General features: G+C 49.6%; 1 protein-coding gene and 1 pseudogene across 2 annotated transcripts in view; both read left to right on the top strand.

Annotated features, from left to right (window-relative positions):
* The first annotated feature begins 325 nt into the window (after nucleotides 1-325).
* The window catches only part of ODAD4 (outer dynein arm docking complex subunit 4), a 33188-nt gene continuing 16188 nt past the window's right edge, over nucleotides 326-17325 (top strand). For both annotated transcript variants that reach the window (XM_064369212.1, XM_064369211.1), the window contains exons 1-9: nucleotides 326-545; nucleotides 5615-5746; nucleotides 6002-6152; nucleotides 6622-6683; nucleotides 6911-7076; nucleotides 8846-9070; nucleotides 9255-9462; nucleotides 12146-12232; nucleotides 15473-15669. In XM_064369212.1, the coding sequence (XP_064225282.1) occupies nucleotides 432-545; nucleotides 5615-5746; nucleotides 6002-6152; nucleotides 6622-6683; nucleotides 6911-7076; nucleotides 8846-9070; nucleotides 9255-9462; nucleotides 12146-12232; nucleotides 15473-15669 (1342 nt within the window). In that variant the 5' untranslated portion in view covers nucleotides 326-431. The remainder of the gene's footprint in view (nucleotides 546-5614; nucleotides 5747-6001; nucleotides 6153-6621; nucleotides 6684-6910; nucleotides 7077-8845; nucleotides 9071-9254; nucleotides 9463-12145; nucleotides 12233-15472; nucleotides 15670-17325) is intronic.
* LOC105711387 (ATP synthase-coupling factor 6, mitochondrial-like) lies at nucleotides 13427-14220 on the top strand (annotated as a pseudogene).

Here is a 17325-nt window from a genome sequence, read left to right as displayed (position 1 = left end):
CCAAGCCCAGTGCTCTCTTCCCCTAATGGCAGTACGCGGGGCACATATCCTCACCACATATGCCTTAACCCTAGTTGGAACTTTGCCTCCAACCCTCTTCCTGTTTTCTTGGCTGTCTTACAAAGAATACTTTTCACGCAGCAACTCCAGAGAGAACCGACGGAGCGCGCAACAGCCAATGCTAAGGTACGCAGCCGCGTTGCAGCCGGCAGCCACGCACTCATCACTCCCCAGTCGAGTGGGCGGCTGAACTGGCGCATGCGCACGCCAGGAGGTTGCAACCCAGAATCCCGGCCCAAGCCAGACAGAAGCGGAACCGGAAGTCGCTGTATGTCTCACGGTTGCTACGAAACGGAGCTTCCACAAACCAGATAGAGGTTCTCCAGCTTTTCTTCGATTTCTCTGCTTTAGCGTTTCTAAATCCGGTCAGCATGTCGGATCCCAAAGGCGAGACCTTGCGAAGTACCTTTCCGTCTTACATGGCGGAAGGCGAGCGGCTCTACCGGTGCGGGGAATTCTCTAAAGCCGCGCAGAGCTTCAGCAACGTGAGTCGCGCTCTGAACCTACCCATCACCCATCACCCGTCACTTTTTTTTTGAGACAGAGTTTCGCTCTTGTTGCCCAGGCTGGCGTGCAATGGCGCGATCTCGGCTCACCGTAACCTTCGCCTCCTGGGTTTAACGATTCTCTACCTCGGCCTCGCGAGTAGTTGGGATTACAGGCATGCGCCACCACGCTCAGCTAATTTTGTATTTTTAGTAGAGATGAGGTTTCTCCATGTTGGTCAGGCTGGTCTCGAACTCCCAACCTCAGGTGATCTGCCCGCCTCGGCCTCCCAAAGTGCTAGGGTTACAGGCGTGAGCCGCCACGCCCGGCCCACCCGTCACCTTTTGACTGCAGATAACACTGAGGTCTTGATGATGCCTGGAGGACTCTATTGTTTGTATTATTCACTGATTCTTTTTTAAAATTTTTTTCTTTTGCCTTTTTTTTTTTAGCCTATAAAATAAAAAACAATATTCACTGATTCTTGATAGACACATTGCTGTTACAGATAAGCCCGGTGCTTGGTAGTTTTCTACCAATTCCCACTTGCGTTCTCCATTCTCTGTGTTAACAGTGACCTCTTCCTTTACTTTTGCTTAAATGTTTCATTATTAACTGGCCTCCTTCCACATAGCAGCCTTACCTACCCATCAAAATTTATATTTAACAATTTTTTTTTTTAAAGCAATCGAAAATGTACCTACCCAATCCCTTGCCAGCAGATTGGCTGGGAGGTTGTGTATAGAAGCCACAGTGTCTCCAGCACACATTTGCTTACAAAAGGTGGGCAGTAAGCAACATATTGTTATTAATTTCGAGACTAAAAGTCTCGCCCTTTCGCCCAGGCTGGAGTGCAGTGGCGAGATCTCAGCTGACTGCAACTTCCGCCTCCCCGGGTTCAAGCGATTTTCCTGCCTCAGCCTCACGCACACTGCTAAGCATACTCGACTGTTGTTTTGTTTTTTTGAGACGGCCCAGGCTGGAGTACTGAGTGCAATGGTGCGATCTCTGCTCACTACAATATCCGCCTTCCGGGTTCAAGTGATTCTCCTGCTTTAGCCTCCCAACTAACTGGAATTACAGGCATGCACCACCACACCTGGCTCATTTTTTGTATTTTTAGTAGAGACAGGATTTCTCCATGTTGGTCAGGCTGGTCTCAAGCTCCCAACCTCAGATGATCTGCTGGGATTACAGGTGTGAGCCACCACACCTGGCCCATACTCGATTCTATAGATGAGGAAACATACAGAAGTTGAGCACCATGCCCAGGGTCACTGAACTAGCAAGTGGCAGAGGAGGGATTCAAAGCTGGGTTGAGACTCCAGTGCTGAGGTGCTAACCATCAAACTACACATCCGACATCTGCATAAGGAAACTATTTATTTATTTATTTATTTAGCAATTGAAAATTTACGTATAACAGGATCTTGTTCTATCTCTGAGACTGGAATGTAGTGGTACAATCACAGCTCACTACTGCCTGAAACTCCTGAGCCCAAGTGATCCTCCCACCTTAGTGTCCCAAGTAGCTGGAGCTACAGGCTTACACCACCATGCCCGGGTAATTTTTGTTTGTTTGTAGAGATGGGTGTTTTGCTGTGTTGCGCTGGCTGGTCTTGAACACCTGGGTTCAAGTAATCCTTCCACTTTGGCCCCTCACTAAGTGCTAAGATTATAGGTATGGGCCGGGCGCGGTGGCTCAAGCCTGTAATCCCAGCACTTTGGGAGGCCGAGGCTGGTGGATCACGAGGTCAAGAGATCGAGACCATCCTGGTCAACATGGTGAAACCCTGTCTCTACTAAAAGTACAAAAAATTAGCTGGGCATAGTGGCGTGTGCCTGTAATCCCAGCTACTCAGGAGGCTGAGGCAGGAGAATTGCCTTAACCCAGGAGGCGGAGGTTGCGGTGAGCCGAGATCATACCATTGCACTCCAGCCTGGGTAACAAGAGCGAAACTCCGTCTCAAAAAAAAAAAAAAAAAAAAAAAGATTATAGGTATGAGCTACAGTGCCCTAAAAAGATGCCTTTATAACCATTTCTTTTGCTACAAATTGCCCACTTCTTATTCCAGAAGGAGTGGTAGGATAACCCTCTAACTAGTCTCAAGACTTCCTCTGAAATCAAGCTTCTGCTGGGCTTGGTGGTGTGTGCCTGTAGTCCCAGCTACTCCAGAGGCTGAGGTGGAAGGATGGCTTGAGCCCAGGAGTTCTGGGCTGTAGTGCGCTATGCCGATCAGGTGTCCGCACTAAGTTTGGCATCAATATGGTGACCTCCTGGGAGCAGGGGACCTCACCAGGTTGCCTAAGGAGGGGTGAACCGGCCCAGGTCGGACATGGAGCAGGTCAAAACTCCCGTGCTGATCAGTAGTGGGATCGTGCCTGTGAATAGCCACTGCACTCCAGCCTGGGCTACATAATGAGACCCATCTCTTAAAAAAAAAAAATCAAGCTTCTCAACAGAGTCGTTTGTCCCTTTCAGTCACCAACTGCACCCTAATACCAGAAATGACAAGATAAGTGAACAATTGAGTTCAGGAGCCCTGTCCCCACTCATTCTCCTCCTGCTGGATCATGTCCCATCTTGAAGTACCCCTGGCAGAGAAAAAAGAACACCCTGAGGGAGGGTAGCCTCAGATGAGAAGCACTTTCCAGAAAGACAGTAGCTACTTCCTCTTCTTAGAAAAGTAGGAAGGTCTCTTTGTGTAGTTCGCAAGTACAGAAAAATTAAAAAAAAAAAAAGAAAAATAGGAAGGTCTTAGAAAGGGGTGGGTACCAGGAGGCGGAGGTTGCAGTGAGCCAAGATTGCCGACATTGCACTCCAGCCTGGGCAACAAGAGTGAAACTCCATCTCAAAAAAAAAAAAAGGCCGGGTGGGGTGGCTCAATGCCTGGAATCCCAACACTTTGGGAGGTGGAGGTGGGAGGATCACCTGAGGTCAGGAGTTCAAGACCAGCCTGGCCAACATGGTGAAACCCTGTCTCTACTAAAAATACAAAAAAAATTAGCTGAGTGTGGTGGCATGTGCCTGTAGTCCCAGCTACTCGGGAGGCTGAGGCAGGAGAATTGCTTGAACCCGGGACACAGAGGTTGCAGTGAGCAGAGGTCGTGCCACTGCACTCCAGCCTGAGCGACAGTAAGACTCCTCCTTCTCAAAAAAAGAAAAAAAGATCAGGGTGGGGTACAGTTTGATGCCTCAGGAAGGACAGTACACCACAGTCTATGGTAATCATCTCAATCAGAAGAGAAGAGGACACTGGGAGTGGGAAAATCACCCTCAACCCCACTTTAGGGTCAAAATCACAGTTTCAGTTTTCCTGGCATTTTCTTTTTTTTTTTCTTCCAGACAGTGTCTCATTCCGGCACCCAGGCTGGAGTAGTGCAGTGGCATGATCTCAGCTCACTGCAGCCTCTGCCTCCCAGGTTCAAGCGATTCTCCTGCCTCAGACTCCCAAGTAGTTGGGTAGTTGGGATTACAGGTGCTCACCACCATATCCGGCTAATTTTTTTTTTTTTGGGATGGAGTCATGCTCTGTCACCCAGGCTGGAGTGCAGTGGCGTGGTCTCGGCTCACCGCAGCTTCCGCCTCACGGGTTCAAGCGATTCTCCTGCCTCAGCCTCCCGAGTTGTTGGGATTACAGGCGCCCACCACTGCACCCGGCTAATTTTTATATTTTTAGTAGAGACAGGGTTTCACCATGTTGGCCAGGCTCTTGAATTCCTGACCTCGTGATCCTCCTGCCTTGGCCTCCCAAAGTGCTAGGATTACAGGTGTGAGCCACCACGCGCAGACTTTTTTTTTTTGAGACGAGTCTTGCTCTGTTGCCAGGCTGCAGTGCAGTGGCGCAGTCTCGGCTCATTGCAGCCTCCATCTCCTGGAGCGTTTCTTCTGCCTCAGCCTTCCGAGTAGCTGGGATTACAGATGCGAGCCACCACGCCCAGCTAATTTTTGTATTTTTAGTAGAGACGGGGTTTCACCATGTTGCCCAGGATGGTCTTAATCTCCTGACCTCGTGATCCACCCGCCTCAGCCTCCCAAAGTGCTGGGATTACAGGCATGAGCCACTGCACCTTGCCTCTTTTTTATTTTATTTTCTTTTTTTTTTTTTTGAGACAGAGTCTCTTCTGTCACCTAGGCTGGAGTGTAGTGGTGTGATCATGGCTTACTGCAGCCTTGACCTCCCCAGGTTCAAGCAGTCCTCCCATCTCAGCCTCCTGAGTATCTGGGACTACAGACATGCACCACCACGCCCAGCTAAATTTTTTTTTTTTTATATATATATAAAAAGATGGGGTTTCACCATGATGGTCAGGCTGGTCTTGAACTCCTGACCTCAGGTGATCCACCCACCTCAGCCTCCCAAAGTGCTAGGATTATAGGCATGAGCCACCACACCCGGCCAGCCCAGCTAATTTTTTTTGTATTTTGTAGAGGTAGAGTTTCACCATGTTGCCCTGGTCTCAATCTCAGGCTGAAGCAATCCACCCACCTCGACCTGCCAAAGTGCTGGGATTACAGGCGTGAGCCACCCACTCCCAGCCTTTTCCTGGCATTTTCATCTTAATCCCCTGATATAGTGATTAGTTCTTTATTAGCTACATAAAAAGAGAAGGCTACTAGAATGGTTAACCCACATGGCAGATTGTCCTAAAGACCACTTCGGAATGCTTAGCCTTTGAAATTTGTTTTGAGCATGATGTGTTGCCATTTCAGGTTTGTGGTTGAGTTTGGTGTGCACAAAATACCCCACAGTTCTATTGCCTGAGGGTACTGGGGGGCTCTCAGACATTGGCAGAAAGTCAGCATATCCACAGAGTAGCATATCCCCACTCTTCGGCCAGTGGCTTCCACAATAGCTGTGATTCAACCTTGTTCAAGATGAGCCACCTGCAGATAATCAGGTTGACCAAGCACAGATTGGAGTTGTGCTACTTAGGAGCCAGAGGCCTGTTTGCTGGCCTGGAGAATCCCCTTGAGCCTCTGCAGGAGGGTTTGGGCTGCCGTTTCCACTCCAGCTTCTACCTTGCTCTTCGTGGTGGCTGTCAACCTGACTGGTTTCTTTGTCAGGCTCTTCAACTTCAGAATGGAGACAAGAACTGCCTGGTTGCTCGCTCGAAGTGCTTCCTAAAGATGGGAGCCTTGGAGAGATCCCTGAAAGATGCTGAAGCTTCGCTCCAGAGTGACCCAACTTTCTGTAAGGTGACTGCATGGCGGGGAGGGCTCCATCTTGCTTTCACCGCTACCATTGCCTGCAGCAGCTTCTGGTTACAAGTAGCTGAAGAACCAGCCAGACAACCTACTGTCTGATGCCATTTTCTCTTCCTAGGTCATTGCCTACGTCCCTGCCCCCTGTATTCCAACCTTAACCCTCAACCCAGCAGCCTTCTGTTCCCCCACATTTGAGTCCTGTAAGGCCTTATCTGTTCACATTAATTTGACTTCCTCCCATTCCAGGGGATTTTACAAAAGGCGGAGACACTATACACCATGGGAGACTTTGAGTTTGCCTTGGTATTCTATCATCGAGGCTACAAGCTGAGGCCTGATCGGGAATTCAAAGTTGGCATTCAGAAAGCCCAGGAAGCCATCAACAACTCAGTGGGAAGTAAGTGACCACAGGGCCTATGCCCTTATTTAGGAAGGTTTTTGAAATCCTTAGGTTGAGAGGAAGGCTGAGGTACAGCAAGTGAGCAGCCACCACCAGGCCCACAGGGAGTCCCATACCTGGATTTGGCTGCTGCAGTGCTGAGGATTAGGAACTGTCCACTGGGAGGACCAGGCCCTGACACACTGCACACTGATCTCTGAGCACTGCAGCCTTGGGTTTTCCTAAAGTCCAGATGAGAAGGGCTGTTTCAAAGTAGGCCTGTCTTTAGCCTGGTGTCCAAAGCTAGAACACGGTCCTGAGCTCAGCCTTCCATAGTCCCTGGCTTCCTCCCTCACCAAACATAGGGCCAGCTTTGCCACAGCCTCCACCACCCCCCTGCCAAAGGCAGCCATCTCCACATAAAGATGCGTGATAGGTCATGCCTGAGGGGGCTGGCCTACCTGAGCTCCAGCTTCTTTCCTTGCAGGTCCTTCTTCCATTAAGCTAGAGAACAAAGGGGACCTCTCCTTCTTAAGCAAGCAGGCTGAGGTAAGGGCCCTGGTTCTGTGGCTGTACCCCTTTAAGGGAAGAGGCTATGTGTGCCTGAGAAGGGGTCTTGGGAGTCTGGCTGCAACTCAACCAGGTATACTCCCTGGTTCTTGGCCCACAGAAAAGTCCGGGAGTTGGAGGAATCTGGGATCATAGACGCTGGGACCATGGCTGGATACGCTGTGTTCCTTGCTGAAGCTCTGTTGGGTATTGCTCCATTTTCTCAGAATATGAAAGCCCAGCAGAAGCCTCAGCCCATGAAACACCTCTTACACCCCACCAAGGGAGAGTCCAAGCAGAAGGGCTCACTCAAGAGTGAGAAGACTGTCCGCCAACTTCTGGGGGAGCTCTACGTGGACAAAGAGTACTTGGAGAAGCTCCTATTGGATGAAGGTTTCAGATACTTTGTTGGCATGGGGCCTTGGGGGAAAGGAAACCTGGGTGGATGCTGAATGCATGAGCTGAAGGCAGAACCTGTCATGTAGTATTAGCTGACATGTACCTATGTACAGGTTTTATTAGCGTTCTCATTTTACAGATGAGGAAACTGAGGCGCAGACCAATAGAAACTAAGGTCACATATAGGTAGGCAATGACGTGGCTTATGTTTGAATCCAGGAAGTCCAATTTTAGAGCAGTGGTCCTAAGTGCTATGGTACCCTGGGAGGGAACAACAGAGATTTGGTCTCCTTTACCACCATAGACCCTAAAGAGGCATCCCCTTTGCCTTCAATCTGTACAATGGGCAAAGGAATCCAGTGACAGGTGCTTGAATATGAGGATGTTACTTCTAGAATGTTCTGAAACATCATCTAGTCCAAGTTCTCCTTTCATAGATAAGGAAATAGAGACCCTTATTGGGGAGGAAATTTTACAAGGTGACGAGCAAGTTCATGGTGGAGTCAACAGCGGAACCCAGGCCTCTGACCTCCAGTCCAGTGCTCTCTTTTTTTTTAAAGACAGAGTCTCGCTCTGTCGCCCAGGCTGGAGTGCAGTGGCATGAACTCGGCTCACTGCAACCTCCGCCTCCTGGGCTAAAGCGATTCTCCTGCCTCAGCCTCCTTAATAGCTGAGATTGCAGGTGCCCACCGCCACACCCGGCTAATTTTTTGTATTTTTAGTAGAGATAGGGGTTTCACCATATTGGCCAGGCTGGTTTCAAACTCCTGACCTTGTAATCTGCCTGCCTTGGCCTCCCAAAGTGCTGGGATTACAGGCGTGAGCCACCAGGCCCAGCCTAATTTTTTGTATTTTAAGTAGAGATGGGGTTTCACCATGTTGGCCAGGCTGGTTTCGAACTCCAGACCTCAAGTGATCCACTCACCTTGGCCCTCCAAAGTGCTGGGATTACAGGCATGAGCCATTGCACCTGGCCAGTCTAATGCTCCTTTTACCATACTGCTGCCAGTGACAGGATGAAGGACAGAGCCCTGAGATTAATGTCTCATATAAACATGGGGATGGTAGTGTTGCCATCAGCTGATAAGCCTGAGCAAGGTCACCTGTGAATCCAATGCCTCTTCTCTAGAATTGGCTTCCCAAGGTCATGTGTAGGGATCCCTGCAGGGCTGTGACACAGGAACAGCTTCACTGCTGGCACATCTCCTTGGCAACAGGCTTGAATGCCTCCTATTTTCCAGAGGACCTGCCACAGAAGAAAAGGGTGGCTTGATATGACCCCAAGTGGCCTTGGAGCTTTGCTGCTGGCTGTAACCTCTGGCCAAGCAGTGGGCAGGACTTGGGCACCACCCCCTCCAGCTCCCTGCATGCAAGGGCCCACTGGGTACCTGGGAAATCACTGGGCACTGGCAGCCTGGGCCAGATCATGCATTTAGACTCAGTGTTCTCTGAGGACACAGCTTGAACTGGGGAAGCCCCGAGGCTTCTCAGCGAGCCGTCCATCAGCTGCCCCTTCTGGCTAGCTCCTCAGATATTGCCATAAGGGGCCCATCCCATGGAACTGCCTGAGAGTGGGGCTCTGGCTGCATCCTGGCCTGGATAAACCCACTCTGCCACCATGCGCACTCACATTCCTCTCTGTTTCAACAACTCCTGGCAGAGCTCTTCACAGAGGGCCCTGCAGCAGCTACCGGGAGGCAACAGGAGGCATCTCCCCTAGAGGCCTGTTCTCCTTGATGCCTCCTCACACTCCTTCCCCACAGACCTGATCAAAGGCACCATGAAGGGCGGCCTGACTGTGGAGGACCTCATCATGACTGGCCTCAACTACCTGGATACTCACAGCAATTTCTGGAGGCAGCAGAAGCCGATCTACGCCAGGGAGCAGGACCGGAAGTTGATGCAACAGAAATGGATGCGGGACCACAAACGCAATCCCTCACAGACAGCCCATTACATCCTCAAGAGCCTGGAGGACATTGACATGTGTGGGTGTTGTTCTCAGAGGGTGGGGCAGGTGCCTCCAGTGCCCTATCAGGTAGGGAAGGAGCAACATAGTAGCCTGAGTCCCTGGTCTCTCTGACCTGCAGATGGTGTCTGCAGGGAGAGGAGTTACCCCGTTAGTGAAGAGGAGGCTGCCCTGGCCTCCACAGCACCCCTTTCCTTTCCCAGTGCTCACAAGTGGCAGTGCTGAGGGGAGTCTTCAGAAAGCTGAGAAAGTGCTGAAGAAGGTACTGGAATGGAACAAGGAAGAGGTATCCAACAAGGATGAACTGGTTGGAAACTTGTACAGCTGCATAGGCAATGCCCAGATTGAGCTGGGGCAGATGGCAGCAGCCCTGCAGAGCCACAGAAAGGACCTGGAGATCGCCAAGGAATAGTGAGTGCCCTGGGGCAGGCCACTGCCATGAGCCTGCAGAGGAGAGCTGCTGGGGCTATCCGAGGCCCTTGCCAGGGCTGCTGGTGGCTTGACTCCCATTTTCTGCCCTGCATGCCCGAGTTAGATTCTCCTGGAGGTGGGGACCACCTGCCCAGGACTGAGGGTGGGGGCACCTAGACTGTTAGCTTTTTTGATGCAAAAAGGAGGGTAGTGGCTCAAAATTCCAAAAAGCCACCCAGTGGTCTGGCTCTTAGGTTATGTTTATATTCTTACATCATCTTTTTTTTTCCTTTTTTTTTTTTGTCTGGTATACTCCTGCAATAGTTCTTGGTCTTACATCATCTTAACAAGCACGTATGAAGCCCCAGACATGCCAGATGCTGCTAATGTGGGAACACAGTAATGACCAGACACAGAGTCATTTCCCTGCAGAGTTCAAGCACAAAGGGACATAGCTAATTCATTGCAATTGTGATAAATGCCATGAAGGAAAAGTACAGGATCCAGTGTGGTGGGAAATATATTCCAGGAAGACTTGATGACACTGGGGACACACAGGGCTTATGGAAAGGTCCTGAGACTGAAGGGTACTTAAGGCTGGAGAGCACGACATATTGCCAGGGAGAGTGGCCAAGTGGAGGCTGAAGGAAGTGGGCAGGGGTCGGTTCAAGCATGGTCTTGTGAACCACTGCTGACCAAGAGCACCGGCTGTGGAGTCAGGCAGACCTAGGCTGTGGAACTTGTGCCGCCCAGCTGTGGGACCTGGGACAAGTCATTTTAGCTCCCTCAGCCTCAGGGTCTCCTCCTCTGTTAGTTGGGCACCCTGTAGGGCAGAAGGGAGGAAGATGCGGAAGTACATGTGCAGAGCTTAGGACAGTACCTGGTATCCACAATAGTAGTAACACCAGCTCTCTAGAAATGAGCTCTTCTCAAGACTTGCTGGCTTCTGCCCAGAGGTTCCATCACTTTCTCAGCATCCTGGTTCTACCCTTAGGAGTCATTCTTGACTTCCTCCTGGCTGGTTTCTACTCATCTCACCAGTCTTGAGCCTCGTTGGTCTCCCATCATTTCATTTGCCCTCAGTGTCCAGCCCTCAGCCAACCCCTTGTTGGAATCATCTCTGGCCTTTTTTCAGTGTATTTACCTGCATACTCATGTACATGTGTCGGATTTTTAAAACAAAAGCAGTTCCTTGCTATGTTCTTTCTTTTTTTAAAAAAAAAAATGTGTCTTGCTCTCAAAAATAAACACAGGCCAGGCACAGTGGCTCACACCTATAGTCACAGCACTTTGGGAGGCTTAGGCAGGATTGCCTGAGACCAGGTATTTGAGACCAGCCTGGGCACATTAGCCAGGTGTAGTTTCTTGAGCATGTAGACCTAGTTACTCAGGAGGCTGAGGCAGGAAGATCTGTTGAGCCCAGGAGTTTAAGGCTGCAGTGAGCTATGGAGGCCAGGAGTTTGAGACCAGCCTAGGCAACATGGCGAAACTGTCTCTATTAAAAATATAAAAATTAGCTGGGCATGGTAGCATGTGCCTGTAGTCCCTGCTACTCGGTGGCTGAGGCATGGGAGTCACTTGAACCCTGGAGGTGGAGGTTGCAGTGACCCAGGATCACGCCACTGCACTCCAACCTGGGCAACACAGTGAGACTCTGTCTCAAAAAAAAAAAAAGACAGGGCTGGGCGCGGTGGCTCACGCCTGTAATCCCAGCACTTTGGGAGGCCGAGGCAGGCGGATCACGAGGTCAAGAGATCGAGACCATCCTAGTCAACATGGTGAAACCCTGTCTCTACTAAAAATACAAAACATTAGCTGGGCATGGTGGCGCGTGCCTGTTAATCCCAGCTACTTGGGAGGCTGAGGCAGGAGAATTGCCTGAACCCAGGAGGCGGAGGTTGCGGTGAGCTGAGATCGCGCCATTGCACTCCAGCCTGGGTAACAAAAGTGAAACTCCGTCTCAAAAAAAAAAAAAAACCCCAAACACACACACACACACGCACACACTATGCCTTTCTTAAAGCACTGATAACATTTAGATTATTTTTTTGGCTGGGCATGGTGGCTCATGTCTGTAATCCCAGCACTTTGGGAGGCTGAGGCAGATCATCTGAGGTCAGGAGTTCGAGACCAGCCTTTCCAACATGGCGAAACCTTGTCTCTACTAAAAATACAAAAATTAGCTGGCCGTGGCAGCATGTGCCTGTAATCCCAGCTACTTAGGGGGATAAGGCAGGAGAACTGCTTGAACCCAGGAGGCGGAGGTTACAGTGAGCTGAGATCATGCCACTGCACTCCAGCCTGGGCAACAGAGTGAGACTATATATATTTAAAAAAATTAGATTATTGTTAATGCTTCTTATTATACACTGTGCTTTAATGACTGTTCTTGTCACATTATCTTCTTGAGGTAGATTCCTAGAAGGGCAATTGGTGGCTCAAAGGGACATCTTTGCAAGCTGTTGACTGATTATCCTCCAGAAAAGTCCTGATAATGTTCACTCTTGGCCCTAAGGCACAGGAGAACCTATGTGCCATATTCTTGCCAGACTGGGCCTTGTCCCTCCAACTGAAACCCTGAGGTTCTGAGGCCAGGGCGCCTGTCTTTGCCTTCCTTCCTATTTCCACAGTGCCTAGAACAGCTGATTTCTAGTGAATGGCTTGTTTTGCTTCTTCCCCGCAGTGACCTTCCTGATGCAAAATCGAGAGCCCTTGACAACATTGGCAAAGTTTTTGCCAGAGTTGGGAAATTCCAACAAGCCATTGACACGTGAGTGATCAAGAATTGCCTCTTCCCCACCTCTGCCATTAGAACTTCTCACCCTAACATGAAAATTTTTTTCCAGTGAGCCTAGGCAACATAGAAAAACTCCGTCTGTACAAAAAAAAAAAAAAAAAAAAAGCTGGGCATAGTGTCCTGTGCCTTTGGTCCCAGCTACTTGGGAGGCTGAGGTGGAAGGATTACTTGAGCCTGGGAGGCTAAGGCTGCAGTGAGACATGATCACCTACTGCACTTCAGCCTGGGCAATATGTTACCCCTGGAAGGTATCCAAGTTATTGGTGGTGAATCTGGACAGGTCTGCAGCAACCTCAATTCTTGCCTTCTCAGAAGAAAGAATTTGGGCTGGGTGCTGTGGCTCACACCTGTAATCCTAGCACTTTGGGAGGCCAAGGTGGGTGGATCACCTGAGGTCAGGAGTTCAAGACCAGCCTGGCCATGATGGTGAAACCCCATCTTTAAAAAAAAAAAAAAAGAAGAAAGAATTTGACTGAGGGGCATAAGGCAGAAAAAGTGACAGACAAGTTTCAGAGCAGGAGTGGAAGTTTATTAAAAAGATTTAAGGGCCGAGCGCAGTGGCTCACACCTGTAACTTTGGGAGGCCGAGGTGGGCGGATCACAAGGTCAAGAGATCGAGACCATCCTGGTCAACATGGTGAAACCCTGTCTCTACTAAAAAGTACAAAAACGTTAGCTGGGTGTGGTGGCGTGCGCCTGTAGTCCCAGCTACTCGGAAGGCTGAGGCAGGAGAATTGCTTGAACGTGGGAGGTGGAAGTTGCAGTGAGCCGAGATTGCACCACTGCACTCCAGCCTGGCGACAGAGCGAGACTGTGTCTCAAAAAAGAAAAAAGATTTAGGGTAGGCTGGGTTCGGTGGCTCACACCTGTAATTCTAGCACTTTGGGAGGTTGAGGCAGGGGGATCATGAGGTCAGGAAATCGAGACCATCCTGGCCAACATGGTGAAACCTCATCTCTACTGAAAATACAAAAATTAGCTGGGCATGGTGATGCAGGCCTGTAGTCCCAGCTACGAGGGAGGCTGAAGCAGGAGAATTGCTTGAACCAGGGAGTCAGAGGTTGCAGTGAGCTGAGATGGCACCACTACACTCCAGCCTGGTGGCAGAGCGAGACTCTGTCTCAAAAAAAAAAAGCTTGAGAACGGTGGTGGTGGCGGCTTTGGCAACTCGGGACTGAGTGCAAGTAACATAGAATTAGCATGATTCTTCAGAGGCTCTTCAGGTTCTCCTCTGTCATTCGGTCAGCAGTCTCGGTCCATTTGTGGAGGAACATTGGTGTTACAGCAGTGGCATTAAATAAGGAACTTGATCCTATACAGAAACTCTTTGTGGACAAGATTAGAGAATACAAATCTAAGTGACAGAAATCTGGAGGACCTGTTGATGCTGGTCCAGAATATCAGCAAGATCTGGAGAGGGAGCTTTTTAAGCTCAAGCAAATGTTTGGTAAAGGAGACATGAATACCTTACCCACCTTCAAATTTGAAGATCCCAAATTTGAAGTCTTTGATAAACCCCAGGCCTGAAGAAATAAAGTAAAATTAATCTGGTACTTTGTCATGGGTTAGTTATACAACTAGTTAGAAGTTTCAGAATAAACATACATTTCATAACTGTCAAAAAAAAAAAAAGCTTTAGGGCAGAAAAAAAAGTACACTTGGAAGGGACCCAAGTGGGTGCCGAGCAGGACAAGTGCGGTGTTTAACCTTGATCCGAGGACTTTACAGACTGGCCCCTTTCCTAATTCTTCCCTTAGGGTGGGCTGCCTATATGTGCAGTGCCCTCCTTACCCTTGGGAGGTAAGCATGCACAGTGTGTTTAGGAAGTTGTACTCATGCCTATCTGAGGCTTTCTCCCCCTTACCAGTGGAGCGCCTCCAGAAGTCCATGCTCTATCATTTTGTCTCTTAATGTGCATGCCTGGGAAGTTGCTTCTCCCTGCCATCTACGTTCAATTAACACTTTAGTGCCACAGGTGTGGACCATCAGGAAATGGCCTCTCTCTGGCCTGGGCTGCCAATTTATCACTTTTATTTTACTTTATTTTATTTTTTTGAGATGGAATCTCGCTCTGTTGCCGAGGCTGGAGTGCAGTGGTGTGATCTCGGCTCACTGCAACCTCCACCTCCCAGGTTCAAGCAATTCTCCTGCCTCAGCCTCCTGAGTAGCTGGGACTACAGTCATGTGCCACCACACCCAGCTAATTTTTGTATTTTTAGTAGAGACAGGGTTTTACCATGTTGGCCAGGCTGGCCTTGAACTCCTGACCTCAGGTGATCTGCTTGCCTAGGCTTCCCAAAGTGCTGGGATTAGAGGCATGAGCCACTGTGCCTGGCCAATTTATCACTTTTAGAGAGCCAATGTGATAATTGCCAAACCATCACCTGACATTCCTGGTGAGTCAGGGAGAGCCCTCAGCTGCCCTGCTCATTCCTAACTACCTGTAAGAAATAGAGCAAGATCTTATCTCAAAAATAAATAATAAGTGGCTCATACCTGTAATCCCAGCACTTTGGGAGGCCGAGGCAGGTGGATCACGAGGTCAAGAGATCGAGACCATCTTGGTCAACATGGTGAAACCCCGTCTCTACTAAAAATACAAAAAATTAGCTGGACACGGTGGCGCGTGCTTGTAATCCCAGCTACTCAGGAGGCTGAGGCAGGAGAATTGCCTGAACCCAGGAGGCGGAGGTTGCGGTGAGCTGAGATCGTGCCATTGCACTCCAGCCTGGGTAACGAGTGAAACTCCGTCTCAAAAAAAAAAAAATAAGGCCGGGCACGGTGGCTCAAGCCTGTAATCCCAGCACTTTCGGAGGCCGAGGCGGGTGGATCACGAGGTCAAGAGATCGAGACCATCCTGGTCAACATGGTGAAACCCCATCTCTATTAACACAAAAAATTAGCTGGGCATGGTGGCGCGTGCCTGTAATCCCAGCTACTCAGGAGGCTGAGGCAGGAGAATTGCCTGAACCCAGGAGGCGGAGGTTGCGGTGAGCCGAGATCGCGCCATTGCACTCCAGCCTGGGTAACGAGCGAAACTCCGTCTCAAAAAAAAAAAAAATCTTTATGCTGATTAATTCCACTCTTGTATCTAAAAGAACTGGTAGTTGGAGAATATGTTTTATTCTATCACCCAGCAGGAAGCCTTGGGATCCTGTGGCCTAGTGTACGGTTTTGGGGCAAGAAGCTAACCCTGGTTATTTATGTCCCCAGCTGGGAAGAAAAGATCCCTCTGGCAAAAACCACCCTGGAGAAGACCTGGCTGTTCCATGAGATTGGCCGTTGCTACTTGGAGCTGGACCAGGCCTGGCAGGCCCAGAATTATGGCGAGAAGTCCCAGCAGTGTGCCGAGGAGGAAGGGGACATTGAGTGGCAACTGAATGCCAGTGTTCTGGTGGCCCAGGCACAAGGTATGGGCTCAGAGATGACCACCCTACCTTTCCCAGCTTTCAGCGCCAGCTTACCCTAGGGCTGGAAGTCCTGTGGACTGAGTTTGCCATCCCAGTGTTTTTCTTCCCAGATCATTCTGAGAGTGGGGATAAACCACTCCATTTTGACCAGCATGTGGTAAGTGCCTACTTTAAGCAAAGCTTGGTTAGGGGTTAGGGCAGCTTGAGCCTGCCTCTGCCCTTGAGGATCTCAGCTGGAGACCCAGACAGCATCATGTCATCCTCAAAACACTGCACATGTATCGAGCAGTGTTTCTCCTGCCTTGGTACTTTTTTTTTTTTGGAGATGGAGTTTTGCTCTTGTTGCCCAGGCTGGAGTGCAATGATGCAATCTTGGCTCACTGCAACCTCCACCTCCCTGGTTCAAGCAATTCTCTGGTCTCAGCCTGCTGAGTAGCTGGGATTACAGGTGCCCACTACCACACCTGGCTAATTTTTGGCATTTAAAAAGCAATTATTTATTATAGTTTAAGTTCTGGGGTACATGTGCAGAACCTGCAGGTTTGTTATATAGGTATACACATGCTATGGTGGTTTGCTGCATCCATCACCCCATCATCTACATTAGGTATTTCTCCTAACGCTATCCCTCCCCAATCCCCCCATCCCCTGCTATCCCTCCCCTGACCCCACCCCTCAATTTTTGGCTTTTTTTTTTTTAAATAGATGGAGTCTCGCTCTGTCACCCAGGCTGGAGTGCAGCAGTGCGATCTCAGCTCACTGCAACCTCTACCTCCCAGCAAGCAATTTTCTGCCTCAGTCTCCCAAGTAGCTGGGATTGTAGGCTAATTTTTGTATTTTTGGTAGAGATGGGGTTTCACCATGTTGCCCAGGCTGATGTTGAACTCCTGACCTAGTGATCCACCCACCTCGGCCTCCCAAAGTGCTGGGATTACAGGAATGAGCCACCGAGCCCGGCTGTGATGGCCTTTTACAATCTGACATATGAACACAAGGGCTTCCTTTCCCCATGAGTCCCAAAGCAGTGTTTGGGAGGAAGGTAGATCTTACATATACTCAATTGTAAAAGAAAGCAGTGGTGGCCATGTATGGTGGCTCACACCTGTAATCCTAGCACTTTGGGAGGCAAGGAGGGCGGATCATGAGGTCAGGAGATCAAGACCATCCTGGCCAACATGATGAAACCCCATCTCTACTAAAAATACAAAATTTAGCCAGGTGTAGTGGCAGGCGACTGTAATCCCAGCTACTCAGGAGGCTGAGGCAGGAGAATCGCTTGAACTCAGGAGGTGGAGTTTGCAGTGAGCCAAGATCATGCCACTGCACTGCAGCCTGGCAACAGAGTGAGATGCCATCTCAAAAAAAAAAAAGATGGCAGTGGTTGTTAAGCACTTTCTTGGCTTTCTTAATTGGCTGTTAAGCACTTTCTTCTTTCTTCCTGAAGTGAAGCTCTTAGCCAGGTGTGGTGCTTTACGCCTGTAATCCCAGCACTTTGGGAGCCCAGGATAGAGGATTGCTTGAGGCCAGGAGTTTGAGACCAGGTTGAGCAACATGGTGAGACTCTGTCTCTTTTAACTAATTTAATTAAATATATATATACGTGTGTGTGTGTGTGTGTGTGTGTGTGTGTGTGTGTGTGTATGTTTTTTGAGACAG

Source organism: Aotus nancymaae, unplaced genomic scaffold (assembly GCF_030222135.1).
Source record: "Aotus nancymaae isolate 86718 unplaced genomic scaffold, 86718_ANA_hifiasm-v0.15.2.pri h1tg000089l, whole genome shotgun sequence".
Classification (NCBI taxonomy): Eukaryota; Metazoa; Chordata; class Mammalia; order Primates; family Aotidae; genus Aotus; species Aotus nancymaae.
Note: the sequence above shows the minus strand (reverse complement) of the source record. Positions and strands in the feature narration are given on the sequence as shown.